The 19375-nt window shown below is 48.3% G+C and overlaps 1 protein-coding gene across 1 annotated transcript; it reads right to left on the bottom strand.

Moving 5' to 3' along the window:
* Nucleotides 1–5986: 5986 nt before the first annotated feature.
* On the bottom strand, nucleotides 5987–16473 carry Muc20 (mucin 20, cell surface associated). The gene is made up of 5 exons (XM_052158497.1): nucleotides 16398–16473; nucleotides 13823–14360; nucleotides 12444–13615; nucleotides 8596–8687; nucleotides 5987–6517 (listed from the first exon to the last, which is right to left on the bottom strand). The coding sequence occupies exons 1-5, from the start codon at nucleotides 16471–16473 to the stop codon at nucleotides 6449–6451; spliced, it is 1947 nt and encodes a 648-aa protein (XP_052014457.1). The 3' UTR covers nucleotides 5987–6448.
* Between the last annotated feature and the right edge of the window lie 2902 nt (nucleotides 16474–19375).

Genomic DNA, 19375 nt, shown 5'->3' with positions numbered 1-19375 from the left:
AAATTAAAATCAGCCGGGCGGTGGTGGCTCACACCTGTAATCCCAGCACTCTGGGAGGCAGAGGCAGGTGGATTTCTGAGTTCGAGGCCAGCCTGGTCTACAGAGTGAGTTCCAGGACAGACAGGGCTAGACAGAGAAACCCTGTCTTGAAAAAAAACCAAATCCAAAAAACCAAAAAAAAAAAAAAAAAAAAAAAAAAGAGAGAGAGAGGGGGGGGGAGAGAGAGAGGGAGAGAGAGAGAGAGAGAGAGAGAGAGAGAGAGAGAGAGAGAGAGAAGAGAGAGAGAGAGAAGAAAGACTCAGTGTAAGGGCTTCAGAAGGGCTTCAGAAGCCAGCTGCCTTCTTCCGCCCTTTGTCACAGCACAGTCTGAGATGATGTCAAGTTAGTCGCTATCTTGGCTGACTGTACTGCAGGGTGCTGTCTCCTTAGTTTTCAGAGCCCACTGCCCGAATTTCAGAGACATCTGCTCATGTAACCTGTCTTAGCCACTGTCCTATTGCTGTGAGGAAACACCATGTCTGAGGCAACTTATAAAAGAATGTCTTTAATTGGGGGCTTGCCATCAGTTTCAGAGGGTGAGTACATTACCATCATGCAGGCAGCATGGCAGTCGGCAGGCAGGCTTGGTGCTGGAGCAGTGGCAGAGAGCTTACATCTCATCCAAAGGTTAGAGGCAGAGAGAGCTCTAGGCTGATGTTGGCATGGGCTATTGAAACTCAAAGCCTGCCTGCCCCAATGACACACCTCCTCTAACAAGGCCACACCCTCTAATCCCTCCTAAACAGTTCTACCAACTGAGAACCAACCATGCAAATATATGGGCCTATTGGGACCATTCTCATTAACACTGTCACATAACCCATCATCCATCTCAGGCACTTGGAAACACTTGGGTGGCCCTCTGTGTAGGGCTCTGTACTCAGTTCTTGGAAATCTGAAAATTACCTAAATTGTAACGTAGCATGTTAAGTGTTACAACAAAACTGTAATGAGAGAGACTGAGATATCAGCCCCTCTCTCAGGAATCTGACAGACACATGCAAAGGGCTCATCTGAACTGGGCTTCTGAGAATGAACAGGAGTTTTCCAAGAGAAGAGACCCATGGAAGTGAGAATATTCCAGCAGGAAGAAATCATGAGGGCAAGAACTCAATATCAAATCAGGTGTTCCTTGGGAGCATGAGTCACTCCTGTAGACGGGACACAGGATGCAGGATGCAGGCTACAGGACGCAGGACACAGGATACAGAATGCAGGATGCAGGATGCAGGATACAGGATGCAGGATGCAGGATACAGAATGCAGGATGCAGGATGCAGAATGCAGGATGTAGGATACAGGATGCAGGATACAGGATACAGTACACAGGATACAGGATCCAAGATACAGAATGCAGAATGAAGGATGAAGGATACAGGATACAGGATGCAGGATGCAGGATGCAGGATGTAGGATACAGGATGCAGGATGCAGGATACAGGACACAGGAACAGGACACAGGACACAGGATACAGGATCCAAGATACAGAATGAAGGATGCAGGATGCAGGATACAGGACACAGGAACAGGACACAGGACACAGGATACAGGATCCAAGATATAGAATGAAGGATGCAGGATACAGGATACAGGACACAGGATACAGGACACAGGACACAGGACACAGGATACAGGACACAGGATGCAGGATACAGGATAGAGAATGCAGGATGCAGGATGCAGGGTGCAGGATACAGGATACAGGATACAGGATACAGGATACAGGATACAGGATACAGGATACAGGAGTGGACCTCCTGCACTGCAGACCACTGGTGACAGAGCAAGCTGAGGCCACATCCTGGAGGCTCTTGTGTACCAAGCAGGTTGTCTGTCTTCTAGGAAACAATGAAATTTAGCTAGAATGTTAGCAAGTAAATTGCTAGAGATAATAGGAAAAGTAATATGGAGGAAAAAGCAGTTTCATTTTCAAAAAATAAGATCAAAAGTATCAAACATATTAAGAACGTTCTTCCATGCTAATAAATAGAACTCAAGTCCTCTAGAAGAGCAATGCATGTTCTGAGCCATCCCTCCAGCCTCAAGTTATTTTATTTTTAATTACATGTGTTGTGTGTGTGTGTCTGTGGTGAGGCATGCACACCTGAGTGCAGTGTTCATTGAGGCCAGAAGAGGGCATCAGATCCCGGAGCTGGAGTTACAGGCAGTTGTGAGCTGCCTGACATGGATGATAGAAACCAAAGTCTAATCCTTTGCAAGAGCAGGTCTTAACTAATCAGCCATCACTCCAGCCAGGAATTTATATAGACTGAACAAAATATTATTGTGTTTTAGCATCTACCACATCTAACTAAACTGTAATTGTCTTTTTTGTTTGTTTGTTTGTTTTGTTTTTTGAGACAGGTTTTCTCTGTGTAGCCCTGGCTGTCCTGGAACTCACTCTGTAGACCAGTCAGACCTCGAACTCAGAAATCCGTCTGCCTCTGCCTCCCAAGCACTGGGATTAAGCGCCACTACTGCCCGGCTAACTAAACTGTCTTATTGGAATACCTTGAGGGTTTTTGGTAGTTTGTTTTTGTTTTAGCTTTTTTTTTATTGGCAATTATAGCTAGTTATATATAGATTTTCCCCCATTATTTTCTTGAAATAAACTAGGAATAAAATCTCTGGGTTGAAGGGATGGACACACATTTTCATAATTTATTCATTGTGAATTTCACATCACACACCTCAATCCCACTTATTTCCCAGTCCTTCCATATCAGCCTTCCACCCTTGTAACCTCCCCACTAAAAGAAAATTTAAAAAAAAAACCCACAACAACAAAACCTTACCACGGAAGCTGTGGTATGTCACAGCATGCCACACAGTACACCCTTTTGCCCAAACAGCTTTACTTGCAAATGTTCATTGCAATCCATCTTTGGTCTGGCTGGAGACCCCAGGCTCCTGCTACACCATCAATTCTGGGAGGTAGCTGAGTTGGTCATCCTGTCTGCTCTCCAGAGGCTACACCATCAGAGCCAGCTCTCCTGGTCTGTCCACGCAAGGGGCAGGGCTAGCTCTCTCTAATGCTGTAGCTAGCTCTGGTCCCCTTGAACATAAACATGGCCTCGGGCAGCAACACACAGGCCACAGACATCGGGGTGGCCTTTGGTGGTGATGCAGGCCACAGGCATCAGCACAGATGTCTGCCGTGGCAGGGCCACGGATCCAGATGTGGCACTAGGCAGCAGCGTGGGCTCAGGTGTCACCATGACCTCGGGTGGCAGTGCAGGCCGCTCACACCAGGCCGTCCTTACCACCATTGCCCCTCCAGGCTGCCTCTCTTCACGGTGCACACCGGCTCTGCTGCTTTGTCTCTCCTCTCCCTACCGCAAGCTTACTCATCACGGTGGAGCCCACTGGGCCCATGGCCCATTTTCAAGTCTTTAAATTGTCAAATAACTAGTTGCATTTGCCTCCAAAATCCTGTAATAGTTTCATCCATGCTCAAAATACTTAATAATGTCTATCACTTCTTAAAAATTTTCATAAATCTTAAAAGAGGTGATAAATCCTTACCTACCTACGTGAAGCACAGTAAGGACTCTCACTGTATTCATTTACCCATCTTTTTAGCAGAGTCAAATTCTCTGTTTCCATGGGATGCATCACACCCTTCCTTCTGTGGGTGACGGCTCTCGGCTGTGTGTCCATCTTTCTGCTGGCCTGTTGTTCTGTCTGTATAGCAAGGACACGGTGTTCTGCTAAATGTGATGCAAATAGATTTTTTTTTTGGTCCAGTCTTATCTTTGTTGATGCTAAACATCCCCTTGCTAATTTTACTTTTTTACTCTGTAGTAGGAGACTTTTTAAAGAAAATATAGCTGTTTATTTTGTGTCCTGGAAGGGGAGGCAGCGTGTGTGTGTGTGTGTGTGTGTGTGTGTGTGTGTGTGTGTGTGTGTAGGTCAGAGGACACCTGGAGGGAGCTGGTTCTCTGTTTTCATAATGTGTGTCCCAGGGTCAATCTCAGATCATTAGGCGGGGTAGCAGTGTCTTAACTCACTGAGTGTCTGACAACCCCCGACCCCACCCAGACCTCCCTGAATGCTCCTCAGCACACAGCATGGTCTCTCTTTGTTTAAGGTGCTCAGCAAACACACCAAACAAAGCAAACACAGCAAGCATCACACCAAATACACCGTCATACGAGGTTGAGTTATTTGCAACCACTCTGTGAAACTCATTCCCGTCCCACGGGGATACACAGGACGTCAGCTGCGTGCACACACCCTATTTATTCAGAGCAGCCCCAGAGCTGTCTGTCATTTTCATTAACTGCTTAACACACTACGGAGCAGCTTCGCCATTATTTCAGTGCCGGGGGGGGGGGGGGGGGGAGTAAACCCAGGGTTTTGTTCCTGCTGAGAACTTGCTCCAAGACTGAGAGCTACATCCCCAGCACACAAAGTACTGACTGTGTGCAAGGAGCTGGGGACGTCACAACGGGCAAGGGATGGCATAGTTGAAGGACTCGGGTGATAAAGACAAATAAAAGAAATATATATCAGGTGTACCAAAGAAAAATGGCAGTCGGTACGCGACAAGGGCATTGTGGGTAGAGTATACTGAGGAGGGAGAGAGGGCTGAGCAGATGTCTGGAGGACGGGCCTTCTAAGTAGACAGAAAAATGCACACAAAGGCCCCAAGACCCAAGACCTGAGCAGGTCTGGGGCATCCAAGGAACAGCAAAGGCTCCTTGTTTTGCGGCTCACAGAGAGCAGGCTGGAGAGGCGGCTACCGCGGTGCCCATCACATCACTCACAACTGCAGGCTGTTGCCCAAGCCTGGCTTTTCCTCTGAATGAAACAGAAGAGTATGAAACTCGGGCCTGCCACGTGTTAGGACAGAAGTCTCCAGCTCATGTCCGGGGACTAGGCCGGGGGGTTCAGGTGGGCACCGGGACCAACAGGGAGTCTGTAGTCATGGAGTAACACAGAGGAGAGAGCGGATCATCTCAGGCCGCCTGAGTGATGGCTGCAGAGATGGCGAGTTCGTGGGGAGTGGGGAGCTGGGCATTGTTGGAGGAAGAAAAACCGGTTGGATTTTCTTGTATAAAATGTGAGAAAGGAAAATGACTAATGGTTCTGCGGATTTGGGTGAGAGCGGCTGAAGGGTGCAAGTGGAATGAACTGAGCTGAGGGAGATGCAGAGAGCGCGATTAAAAACTTCAAGTCTGGGAGCAGGGAGTGGGCAGGGTCCCGACTTCCGGGTGAGCGGCTGGACATGCGCAGTAGCACTCGCTGGATATTAAGCGCTGGTGGTTCGCGGTTACTTCTTCCCCGCCTACTTTACTCTTTCTCATTCCTCTTTTGGATTTTTTTTTTCAAAAGTTTAAAATCTTAAGCAAGTTATGCTTTTACGAGAGAAGTAAAACAAACTACATCTAACTTTAAAATAATGGCAGGCGAGCGTGAGCTACGGCAAGAATAACGGCATGTTATAGACGTTCTCTTAAACCTGTTTGAGTCCCTAACTTGACACTTAAACCCATTTGACATTCTCTGTGGTCCTCCCTCACTTGGACCAGCTTCTCCCTGGATCTACTGATCTGAAATGAACAGATATGCTCTCTGCCCCGAAGGAGCTCTCTGTGGTTCGGATGTGTCTATGGAAGGTCCCTTGGTCCTTAGGGTAGTTCCTCAGTAGGTGGGACTTCAGGAGATGGAACCTAAAGGGATGAGCCCTTGAAGGGCGTTGGGTACCTCAGCTCCTTCCTCTTCCTTTTATTTGCTTTCTGGGTAAAAATCAAGCAGCTGGCACACCCCACCTCTGTCATCTGGCACACCCACTCGATACACAAAGCAGTGGATCTACCCTATTTTGACCCGACCCAATGCCCAAAGCAATGCGCTCACCCTATTTTGACCTCAACCGTAAGCAGAAATAAGCTTTATTTCATTAGAAGCTGTTGATCTCATATTTTGCTCTAGTAGCAGCTGACTAATACAGAGCTCAAGGTTCAACAGACTCCAGGGCAAGTCTTGGTAAAAATGCCAAACCCACCCAGGCGGCAGGAAATCACTCCCCAAATTCCCACGCAGTAAAAACATCTAAAGCACATGGGGTCAATACAGAGGTCACACTGAGTGTCATTATGTACAGAACAGAAGAGCACAGGTGAGTGATCAGGTCTCCCTTACTGAAATACAATAACCAGTCAGAGGAGGGAAATGAAGGACATCATTGGAAACAGGCCAGCCTCTCCCCTCGCACATCCACTCAGGCATTAGCGGACCAAGGTCTTGTGGTCATGTATGGGGGAGGGCCCTGGAGCCAGCTGACCTTCATGGGAACCTTCTGAGTCCACAGCACAGAACAGTGGTTCTTGGTAGCATCCGGGCCACGGGTAGTATCACTCTTCTTCTGGCACAGAGGCCATGCGTGGTTGCAGTTAGCATTCCTCATCCCCTCCTGATGCTCAGTAAGGACACGTGGACCAGTGGCATGTGGGTGTGCAGTTCATAGCGGAGCTGGAAAGCAAAATAACAGGTGGGGTACCCAGCCTATCTGCCCAGGAGCATACCATAAGCCAAAGATGAGAAGGGGCAGTGGAGGGACATCCACAAAACGTCCTGGGCCTCTCCTGTGATGACAAGGACCACTTAACACAGGAGCCGTCTATAGCAGGTGCTCTAAACCTCATTCAATAAGAGGTAAAGGTAGTATGGACTGTAGCCAAACTCACACAGCTAACAATAACCCAACTTAGATCTGCCTGACTCCTGAGCCATTGGCCAGACCTCAACAGAAATCCATACACTTAACAAATTTCATAAAATAGCATCCGCAGCAATCCCGTGTGACCTCACTCCTGTTCCTCAGCTGCCTGACCTGATCCTGAGCTCCGTGCTTGCTTTCCGACCTCTGAAATAGTCGCTAGTTGAGGTATCTACACTCCACTGTGGCCTCTCTCTCCCACGAGGATCTGTGCTTGCCACTTCAATGTTTCCAGCAGACACCCGTCATCTGTCTGTCCTACATTAAACATTGATGCCTTGTGGATAGAAATCCTCATGAAGAGGGTCCCAGGGGGCCTCCTTGTTACTAAGAGAATTCGGAGAGCCAGATATTTATTCCCTCTTAATATCCCAGGGTAGTGATTGGTGGTTACAAGAGCCAAGCTTGGCTAATTGGACGCTCCTGCTCAAACTTTGGCCCTGTAACCGGCAACCCAAAGACGATGTCCCAGTGGGAACCCACTTGTGATGGGTAGGAAGCGTGACACCCTCTGACCGTGAGCAGCCAGAGGACAGTGACCCAGGGAGCATGTCCTCACGCTTGTCAATGCTGCTCTGCCACACCTTTGCTTCCGTGCAGCTGGGCCCTCCCTCCCCTTGTTTGCTTTTTTTCTACCCACCTCAATGCTGCTGTAATTCTCAGAAGTTCTAAGACCTGAACGTCTAAGATCTGAAACAAACTAGATCTGAGGCCAGAGAATGGCCCAGTGGTTAAAAGCACTGCTGTTCTTGCAGAGGGCCTGGGTTTGGTTCCTAGCACCCACAGGGTGGCTCCCAATCATCTGTAACTCCAGTTCCAGAGAATTGGATACCCACTGCGGGTCTCCACAGGCACCAGGCGTAGACATAGTGTACACATATTTACTCAGGTAAAATGTCCATACACATAAATAAAACACGGAGATAAAACAAAAATTAGATGTGGGGGTGGGGACATTTATTTCCATCATGAAAAGAGAATAGAAGAAAAAAAAAAATCAAAGGAGCCAGACGACCAGAGAGTGAGAGATGGCAGGCTTCTTGTGCTTTCACTGAGGGATCCTACCAGCAGGGATAACTGCAACTTCTGCTCTGTAACACCAACCACCGCCCCGGTCTCCTGGCGGCAGGACTACACCCCTAACATAAGGCTGCTGGTCAGCCCCTCTTTAGGATCTATTCTTTACTGGGTGACATGGAGCATGAACTAATGTGACTCTAATTGACTATGAAAGGTGCTGGCTGACGTCTGAGACATCTGGTAGAGCAGGGTGAAGGTGCCATTATCTGGGTGGTGGGTGCATCAGGTCTAGCCTCAGTATTTACAATATGGGTAGAAATTGGACACATCACAAGACCAGCACTGAGTTAGGCCTGTGACATTTATACCGAGCTGACCCACTCTAATCTTTCAATCATTCATAGCATTCCAAGAGCCTTGACCCCAGAATTTTACTAGTGATCTAGGAGTGAGAGAGTTTCTCCAAATTGCTATTCAAAGACATCACAACCTTGCCTTTCTAAGTAAACTACCAGGCCTTGGTTCCTGCTGCCTGCAACCAAAATCTCTGCTTACTTTCCCATTAATATCATTGGCCTTTTCAGAAGGCCTGCACTCCAACACCCGAAAAAATTGGATCTAGGGTGGGCAGATGTATTCACATCATAAAAAAGGAACAGAAGGCTGGAGAAACTTGGAGAGATCAAAGCCAGGCATGAGCCCCCGGCTCAGCCCCTGATGCTCACTCATGGAATCACTGACCTCCATGATATTCTGCAGGTGCTCCCTGGAGTTCCCAAGAGACACTCGCTTACTCCTGGTGTACACGTACCTGGTATATCAGCTTCTCTCTGGCTTTGTGCCCAGTGAGGTCCTCAGGGGAGGTCATGGTCAGTCGTACAAGGAGCAAGCCTCCATCTTCACCTGAAGGTTAAGGAAAGACCAGAGACAATGCAAACACAGCCGACCCATTTCTAGCCCAGGCCTCTCTCCACATGCGTCTATACTCCTACTGGAAAATGTGTGTGCATCTACACGGGTCTAACATTTGCTCACTGCAAACAGAAAGGAGGACTCCCTTCCTGGAGTAATTATGCAGTGTCCCCCTGAACAGTGAGTGCAGTACACAGTGTCTTAGGGTGCCCCCATATTTGAGAAAGCCAAAGAGAAGATTGAGGAAGGGAAAATGGAAGTGGATCAAGAAAGTTCTTAAGGCCTGGAGACCCTGGATGAATCAGTTGGAGAAGACCCTGGGCAGAAAGAGTGCTGGACAATTGCTTCAGGATTGAAGCATGCACAAAGAAAAGGGGAGCATGAAAGAGTTAACTCAGGAACCTTAAAAAGAAAGGTCAGAGGCTAGGTTGTGTTCCTCAGACCACAAGGGGGAGGGGGAGGCTGACTTAAGAGTGGGGACACATTCGGAAGGACTGACCATTGCCCACCTACCTCATCATCTAACAACCAATTAGTTAAAATGTAACACTGTTCTGCCAATCACATTGTGCTTAACGGCAGCGGCCCTGAGGAGGGTATAAAATCCTGTTCGACACAAGTCGTGGCGTGTCATTCTCTCTTCAGTGCAGAACAGCTCTAGCATGCTGGCTACAATAAAAATTCCTCATGTGTTTTGCAGTGGGAGAGGAGGGGGGCTGGAGAGGGTGGCCCTCTGAGGGTTGCCCGAAGGAATGCTGGGGAGGGGCTGGCCCTCCAAGGGCTGCCCTGAGCTGGGTGCTGTGCTTCCAGCAGTAGGTTGGTAGTGTCATGAGGGCTTTTAGCTGAGCCTTTCTGCCTTTCCAACTACCAGAAAGTTCTATCTTTTGTTTTTTTCATGATAGCTAGCCAGTCTTAGGTCAGGGATTCCTAAGTTAGTCCCAGCAGTCCTCAGGGTCATTTGTTTCTCTAGAGAACATGGACTCACTGACCTGGCACTGACTGTTTTTGTGCCTGATTGTCGCTGAACCAAAGAAATTACTAATCTGTGAGGTTGTGGATTTGGAATCTAAGTACGTTAAATTTCCTTGGATTGTGTACTCAGAACTCTCTCCTGAATGTTTCAAGTGGTTCAGTGGTAGAGTGTCTGCAGCTACTCCATTCTTGGGCAAAGATTTCTGTTGCAGCTTTTAAACATTTATTGATCTCACGATGGCATCTATCCTACCAGCAATCTCTCTTCTGTGCTGAGGAGACTCGTTCTTCCTTCTCTGGAGCTGCAGTAGCTTTTGTCAGCTTGACAAGACCTGGACACTCCGGGGAGGAGGGAATCTATCTGAGGAATTGCATCCATCAGGTTGGCCTGTGGGCATGTCTGTGGGGCATTTTCTTGATTAGTTATTGATGTAGGATGGCCCAGCCCACTGTGGGCAGTGCCATCCCTGGGCAGGTGGGCCTGGGCTATATGAGAAAGCCAACCAAGTGAGCCAGGAGAAGCAAGCCAATAAGTGAAATCAATCATTTCCCCTACCCAGCTTGCTCTTGGTCCAGAGAGAAAGCTAGATCATCTCGTGAATTCACTTTTGACTCAGTACTGACTGTGAAGTGTTTTTTATATTAATTTTGCTTAGAATAAAAAAGATACTCAGCCGGGCAGTGGTGGCACACGCCTGTAATCACAGCACTGTGGGAGGCAGAGGCAGGCAGATTTCTGAGTTCAAGGCCAGCCTGGTCTACAGAGTGAGTTCCAGGACAGCCAGGGCTATACAGAGAAACCTTGTCATGAAAAAAAACAAATCCAAAAAAAAAAAAAAAGATACTCAATAACATGCTTGTGAGTACATTTTTTTCTTTTAATTTCTGAGTTTGATAGGGTCTTACTATGTAGATCAAAATGACTTCAAACTCACAGTCCTTCTGCTTCTGCCTCCTGAGTGCTCATTTGCAGGCCAGAGATGCCATGTCTGAAGGTGCAGCCTAGATACAGACATAGTTGACAGAGATGAGAGAGATAACAGAGGCAGAGACCAAATAATGAGGACACAGGTAGAGATGGACATAGAAATAGAGGCAGAGATGATAGAGGCAGAGGTGACAGAGATAGAGAGATCAAGACTGAGTGAGATGACGGGACAGAGGTGATGGAGGTGACACTGAGATAGAGATGACAGAGACAGAGATGATAAAGTCAGAGAGGATGGAGGTGACAGAGAGAGAGAGATGATGGAGGTGACACAAAGAGATGGAGACGACAGGGACAGATTTTCAGGGCATGAAGTCAAATGTAAGGGCTCAGGCACACACAGAGTGTCAAGCGCTCCATTACTGAGCTATGTCCTCAACTCATGAGTAACATTTTAATCTCCATTGCCCAAAAAGGCAAAGATACTCAGCAATGAACCACAAGGAAAAGGTAAGCAGCAGAGACGATGCTGCAGCTGCCCACAGCTGCCCTTACCCGAGAGCTGCTGACAGTGGGCTTCTCTGAGACGTTTCTGTTGTCTCAGGAATGAAGGTTTAAACTCCCTAATGTTGGTTTGTTGGTTTGTCTAAAGTCACTCTTTATGATGCAGCAAATATGGCCACCAAGCCCCACTTCTCTGCCCTGCACATGCTTACAGGGCAGCGATTTGGACAAGTTTGCACATTCGTTCCTTCTGTGTGGGCCCTGGTGGCTAGAGGCTTCCAAGGCTTGAGGGTCAAGTCTTTTGACTAACATTGCAGATCTCATCTGAAGCACAGTAGCTGCCTAATTGTTAACTTCATGGAAGTTAGACCTGGAAGAGATGGCGTTCCTCCACTACAAACACCCTCTGGTCAAGGTGAAGAAACTTGGGTTCAGAAGAGAGGGGCAGGGTCAAGATCTCTCAGGTTAAAGCACAGTCAAGATGTCAACCACTTCTGGCAAACCCGTCACACTCATCACACACACATCACAACACCACATATACATCATGGCATCACATATACATTACTATATACTACATCACACCTACATCACTACATCACACATACATCACTACATTACACACACATCATGATATTACATATATTATCACATCACACATACATCACTACATCACATATACATCACTACATCACACACACATCATGACATCATGTATATATCACGTATTACTACATCACACACACACATCATGACATCATGTATATATCATGACATCACACATATGTCACATATGCATCACTACATCACATATACATCATAATTACATCACTACATCACACACACATTATAGCATCACAACATCACATATATCACAACATCACATATCATGATATCATATGCACACATTATGACATCTCACATACATCACAACATCACATATACATTATATCACATATACATCATGACATCACACATATATCATGACATCACATACACATCACATACACATAATGACATCACACATGCATCACGATATCACATATACATTATATCACCTATACATCACTACATCACACATCCATCATGACATCACACACACACATCATGATATCACATATATAGCGTGACATCACACACAGATCATGACATTACACACACATCACAACACCACTTCTACATCACTACATCTCATACACATCTTAGCTGCTTTTTACTGACCCACCAAGAGATCATGAAATGTTAGGGAGAGGGTGCGATATAGGTCTTTAGCTCCTTCTTTCCTCTCAACTCCTTAAGGATACTCCAAACCTCCAAAAATCGCTCATGGGAGTTTTGCTTACCTGGATCATGTTTTGTGGTTTTTCTTGTCCAAGCAGTGGATGCAGATGTTGTAGGATTCATTGGGGGTGTTGGTGAGGCTGTGGTCTTGTTTAAGGTGATGTTTGGTTTTTTGCTGGTGCTAGCTGTAGTTGAATAGATAAAAAAAGGAGGGTGACTCCCTGTGAGGAAGGAGCTGTTGGTTGCATTGCCTGAGGTTGAAGTCTCTGAGGTAGCAGAGCTCGTGGTGGCGAGCACTGCTGAGAGGCTGCTGCTGTCTGGAGCTGTGGAACTCATGAAGGAGGCTGTTTCTCCCATTGTTGATCCAGCAACCGTGGGGACTGTAACGGTGCCTAAGATCTCAGTGTGGTTTTGTGTCTCAATAGAGAGTGCTGAAGTGTCTTCCAGTGGAACTGTCACCAAAGTTCCAACAGAGGTAAGAGTCGGGGCCACTACTGTTCCACTTTCTGTGGTTCCACTAATGGGGACTGTGCCCTCGAGGGTGGTGGCAAGGGCCGGGGTGCTGGTGGTTGACGGGATGCCAGATGAGCTCGTGGTCTCAGAGATAACTGGTTTTGCCTCAGTGGAAGGAGGCAAAGTTAACATCTCAGCAGTGGACAAGGCTGCCATCGCTTCTGTAGGGCTGAGGGTCGCATCTGGGGTCCCATAGATGGTGATGGTTGTTTCTATTTCTGTGAGGCAGGTGGTAAGTTTAATTTGGGTGACGCTGAAGGCAACCGAGCCCTTGGCTGGAATTTCACTTCCCCGTCCCAGGACTAAGCTGCTGAGGACCCCAGCTGAGCTGTCAGAGGAAGAACTGCTCTCTGAAGACAGGTGCTCCACTTCTGTGGAGGTGCGTGCCAAAGTCAGGAGGTCAATTGTGAACTTCCTTGCCTCTTCAGAGCTGTCATCAGTACAAAGGGTGTCAAAGATGGCTTCTATGGGGACCTGCGCTGGGCCAGTTTGGACAGTGCTCATCCCAGTCCTGGGGCTGCCATTTGGTGCCAATGTCTCTGTAGGGATGGTGCGCACAACCGTGGAGTCGGCAGGTATTCTTATTGAAACAGTTCTGCTCTCTGTTACAGAGGAGATGGTCTGGGTCTTTAGGGTCAGTTCGACAGGCGAGGTGGTCTGGGTCTCCAGGGATGATGGTGCAGGGGAAGTGGTTAGAGATGATGGGGGAGGGGAAGTGGTTAGAGATGATGGGGGAGGGGAAGTGGTTAGAGATGATGGGGGAGGGGAAGTGGTTAGAGATGATGGGGGAGGGGAAGTGGTTAGAGATGATGGTGCAGGGGAAGTGGTTAGAGATGATGGGGGAGGGGAAGTGGTTAGAGATGATGGTGCAGGGGAAGTGGTTAGAGATGATGCTGCAGGGGAAGTGGTTAGAGATGATGGTGCAGGGGAAGTGGTTAGAGACGATGGTGCAGGGGAAGTGGTTAGAGATGATGGGGGAGGGGAAGTGGTTAGAGATGATGGTGCAGGGGAAGTGGTTAGAGATGATGGGGGAGGGGAAGTGGTTAGAGATGATGGTGCAGGGGAAGTGGTTAGAGATGATGGGGGAGGGGAAGTGGTTAGAGATGATGGTGCAGGGGAAGTGGTTAGAGATGATGCTGCAGGGGAGATAGTCTGAATATTTAGGGCTGACACATTAGGAGAGGTGGTCTGGGTCTCCGGGGATGAGGCTGCAGAAGTGGTAGTGTACGTCTTCCTGGTCTTGGTTACAAAAGAGGTGGTCTGGGTGTCCCTGGAATTGATACTGGTTGCAATTAAGGCGCTAGAAGCAGTTTCAGTGCTGAGAGTGTGAGTGTCTAGAGGAACACACTGAGTCAGGCTGGTGGTCTGGAAAGCTCTCTCTGAGCTGGGCCTGTCCCTTTGAGTAAAGGCCGGCACTTCCGTGTTGTTGGTTGTCCCCAAAGGAACTGATCTGCTAATGGGGAGGCCTGTGTCGGGTGAGAACAACCTGGTGAGTTCCGGTTTGAGCCCTGGGTGCTATGTAGAGAGGGTCATCGTCTATATAAACTTAGAGGATGAAGCAGCACAGAGAAGACAAAGCCTTCGCGGCAGCTCTAAAGACATGCTGCCCCAAGTAGTGCTCTGTGAAGCCCCAACTAACCCCGCCCCGTCCCTCCCCAGGTACTGCTCCCGCCCCTCCTCTGTCCGGAAGGATCCCAGCTGACCACGGGTCTGCAGCCCAGCACGCAGCACGCAATGACGAAGGTAGGCAAAGAAGACATCCTCCTAACTGGGGGTGAGAAATAGAGCCTGGGTTGAGTCCTGCCTCTGTTGCTCGTTCTCTGTGCCACAGGCAAGTCTCTGTGCTCCACACTGGCATGTCTGTCCTCATCTGTAAAGTGGAGCAAAGACCACCTGCTTCCTGGGGTTGTAAGGTGTCAAATTTTTTGGGGGGGGGGTGGTTTTGTTTTTGTTTTTGTTTTTGTTTTTGTTTTGAGACAGGGTTTCTCTGTATAGCCCTGGCTGTCCTGGAACTCACTCTGTAGACCAGGCTGGCCTCGAACTCAGAAATCTGCCTGCCTCTGTCTCCCAAATGCTGGGATTAAAGGTGTGCGCCACCACTGACCGGCGTAAGGTGCCAATTAAACAGAATGAAAACTGCAGAGTAAGCCTGGTCAATTGTGACCCAGCGTGACAGGCAGGGTTGCCCAATGGTTAGGCACTGCTAGCACGTGATGGCTCCTGGGTTAAATGACTCGTAAGCTGCAGTCTCCTTGCTCTTAAGCGGGTGGCAGTGTCTTAGAGGTACGAGCCCATTCCTTGACGTTATTGTGAGGATTTAAAAGGTAATGTTGGACCAGCCAGGTAGCTCAAAGGTGGGCAAAGCTGATGGCCACCAAGCTTGATAACCTGAATTTAAGATTCAGGTCTCAGGCTGGAGGGATAGCTCAGCGGTTAAGGGCACACTGACTGCTCTTCTGAAGGTCCTGAGTTTGAATCCCAGCAACCACATGGTGACTCACATCTAGCTAGCTAGATCTTTTAAAAAAAGATTCAGGTCTCCATTCATGTATCAGGTATTTGTGGAATCTCTCTCTCTCTCTCTCTCTCTCTCTCTCTCTCTGTGTGTGTGTGTGTGTGTGTAGCTGAACTCTAGGTTTGACTGAGAGATCCTAGGTCAAGTCAAACACATGTGGATCCACACATATGTAAAAACACTTCTCTTTCACACACATACATAGAAAAATGGAAAAATTAATAAATAAAGTATATATAGCAAGTTCTGTGCAGTCAGGGCCCTGTGTCAATAACAGATAAATACGTATTTATTTATTTATTATTTATAAATTCTGTTGACAAATTTAAAAATGGAATTTTAAAAAGCAGTTCGCAGAGTGACATGTCAGTGTGTGGTCCCCATGCTATGGGGACAGGGACAGCAGGGGTCATGTGTGGAAGGGACAGGCTAAATCAGAAGTCTCAGTAGAACGCTGTTCAGTTTCACTATGAACCTAAAGTTAGCCTGAGAATCAGCTATTTAAAGTGCGTGTGATGAGTTTGGCACAGTGCCTGTTAGCGACGGGTCACTGTTAGCTCCCAACTTTCAGAAAAGCCTGCCTCTCTCAGAAACTCCCTGCCCAAGCAGTTCGTGACAAACTTTTCATTCAAAAGGCAAATTTCAAAGAATAGCTGGCCTAGGTAACAAAGTTGGGTGGACCAGAGCTCCCTTAGGCCACATTCTTCAGTTCACAGCAAAAGGATCGCCAGCTGGCGGCTCCCACCCCCTCTACCCTCCACCCCACTCTCCGGTGACTAAAGACTAACATCCAGGCTCCCTCACAGTGATGGCCGCAGGGCCACCATGCATAAGCTGACCCGTCTGTCATCCCACACACTCGCCTATTCCTCTGGCCACTAATAACAATTAACAAAAATGTCTCCCTTGCCCACAAAGGGCTGTCTTTGCCAACACTGATGCCCAGAGCCCCACCAGGGAGGAGTCCCGGGGCTGTCCTGTTCCTTACCTGGAGAGCTCCCTCTGACTCCAGCCTTCCAGCAGAAGACAAGGAGGGCCACAGCCAGGCCCCAGACGGAGCCCATCACGCTTGGCACTGACCACCGCTGCATGCCAAACCTGCCTGCCGCCTCTCCTCACCACCCTTTCCTGCTTCCTCGATCCAGGGAGGAGGGGCAGCCGACTGCCCAGGTGTGACTGCGTAGGTTCCAGGATGCAGCCCGGTGACCATAAATGTGCAGGCTGACAGCAGGCTCATGGTCCCACTCCCCACCCCACACCCTTGCCTGGAAGCCTTGCCTCTCTGATGTGAAGATACCGCATCAATTCCATTCTGAAACCCCTCCCCTGCAACTGAGAAGGGCATGGGAGAGACGGTGGTTTCCCTACCCACCCATAGCTGTGGTCCAGGCTTCATGAGCAGACCTGAGTTTCTCCGCCGAGCCTAGATTTTATCAGTTCTAGGGACCAAGGGCAAATAAGAGAACATTTCTGAGCCTCAACTTCTTGATCTGTGAAATGGACACACTGTCTGACTCAGGAGGCCACCGAGGTGTCTCCTGTACACTGCTGGTGCTCGGAGAACTGCATCCATCTCGGTAGACATAAGTGGGAGCCCTCAGTCTTGACCAGTCGCCGTGGGTGCTCCTGAGGTCTCAAGGGCACAGTGTCCCAGTGTGGGGGCAGGACTGTAACCTCTAGGATCTTTATATTTTCAACATCCTGGGATTTTTGCTGCCAAGTCAAAGGCAGGACCAGGTCCCCAGCCAGGCTTGAGGAACCAGGATGTGGAGGATGGCATGATACCCTGAGTCCAAGAGCCTGGAGTCAGAGGGAGCTCTCCAGGTAAGGAACAGGACAGCCCCGGGACTCCTCCCTGGTGGGGCTCTGGGCATCAGTGTTAGCAAAGACAGCCCTTTGTGGGCAAGGGAGACATTTTTGTTAATTGTATTAGTGGCCAGAGGACTAGGCGAGATGACTTAGGGACTCTTAGGAGGTTAGCTCCTGAGGCAAGGAGTGATGTTACATGCGCCTCCCTCAAAAGAGAGAGGACTCTTTTTTTTAAAGATATATTTATGTATTTATTATGTATATGAGTACACTGTAGCTGTACAGATGGTTGTGAGGCATCATGTGATTGCTGGGAATTGAACTCAGGACCTCTGCTCACTCTGGCCCCGCTCATTCGGGCCCAAAGATTTATTTATTGTTAAATCTTCAGACACACCAGAAGAGCGTGTCAGATCTCATTATAGATGGTTGTGAGCCACCATGTCGTTTCTGGGATTTGAACTCAGGACCTTCAGAAGAGCAGTCAGTGCTCTTAACCACCGAGCCATCTCACCAGCCCCCAAGAGAGAGGATTCTTACCCCCCCCAAGGACAAGGGTGCCCTTAGGGCCACACTTGGTGGCCAGACAAGGTTCCATGGGCATTTTAAGTGCTTTTGGATAAAAACAGCTCTGGGATGAAGCAGACATCTCCAATCTGTGTCACAGAATCACAAACTGAGAACTGGAAGGAAATGTAAAACTGAATCAAAAGCTAACGGCAGGCAGGAAGCTGTGTGGTCTTAGACAAGCAGTTTGCCCTCTCTGGACTTCGGTCAGGAAGAGTTCTGAGGGCATCTTGGCCCAGTGGTCTGACACTGGCTGCTGGATATCTTACAGTGTCATTTAGAACTTTAGTGGCACTGAGGGGACAGGCTTTCCCCCGGGGAGGAGGAGCTGTCATCTTGGGGTATTCTTGGGGTATATGAGCCTCTGCCATTCTTGGGCTCAAACTCAGCTCTCTATTCTAAACAGGTGGGACAAGGAGGGGCCACTGCACGACCTGCATTCTGGGAGATCTTGCCTTGTAGCTATGTCCCCATGTGAACTCACCCTTTAAGGAGGTGGAGGGAACACCGCAGGAGGACAGGTCCTCTGGGCAGTTTTCCACCCTGTCCCTTAGCACCCCTGCCGGGCCAGGGGCTTCCTCATTCCAGGGGCAGGCAGGTCCCTACGTCTGAGCTTGCTCTACTGACCAGCATTCAGGTGCCCTTTTCACCCCAAGGAGGAATTAATTCCCCACTGCATTTCCTCTTCCAACTGAAATGGCCAACAGCTCTACACACTTGCAAAAGAACAGAGAGAAAAACAAACGGAAAACCCCTAAGAAGATCTGGGCCAGTTTCTGTGGAATGAATTTATAGTCTTAGCTGACCCATATAAAAGACACACAGTCCAGGTATTTTATTTACAAGCTGTAAGCATATATTGGGCAGGTTTGGAGTGATTCTAACTTATTCCCTAGCTATAAAGTCCTTTGTTACTTGCTGGTTCTCCTGGCCACTTAGTGGTCATGGTCCATCTCCTCTCATGGTGGCCTCCTCCATTTCCATCTTCTTTCTTCTTCTTCCTCTCCCTACAACCCCCTCACTCATCCCTAAGTCCCACCTTTCTCACTCCACTGCCTAGTCACAGGCTCTAGCCTTTTATTGACAGGTTATATTGGGAAGAAGGTTCACATAGCATCACTTGGTGTACATGAGGATCAACCACAAGAGGCTAGCATTTAGCATTAGAATACAAGTAGCATCAGACCAGCTCACTACAAGTTTCTTCTTTATTCAGGGTTATTTCCAAGGCTGGCTGATGGCCAGCAGCTCTGAGGGCCATCACAAACTTCACTAGAAAGTTCATGGACCATTTCTTCACAGCCCAGCTCAGCTCTCAGCCCAAATTAGCACAAGGCTAATTCTTTAGAAGTCTTACTACAAGCATGTGCTTCTATAGGTCATACTCTATATATCAGCTCTTGAGATAATACGTCATAGAAGGAAACAGACAGGGCCCGCCCTCAGGAACTAAGTCCTGAAGAGAGGGTGGGCAATGAACATGGGAATAAGAATTTGTAAGTGACTGAGAAAGGAAGACAAGAGACATTGTGAGAGCTGGTGTGTGTGTGTGGGGGGGGGGGGGTTGCAGGTTGCAGTACTGAATGAAAA

Source organism: Apodemus sylvaticus, chromosome 15 (genome assembly GCF_947179515.1).
Source record: "Apodemus sylvaticus chromosome 15, mApoSyl1.1, whole genome shotgun sequence".
Classification (NCBI taxonomy): domain Eukaryota; kingdom Metazoa; phylum Chordata; class Mammalia; order Rodentia; family Muridae; genus Apodemus; species Apodemus sylvaticus.
Note: the sequence above shows the minus strand (reverse complement) of the source record. Positions and strands in the feature narration are given on the sequence as shown.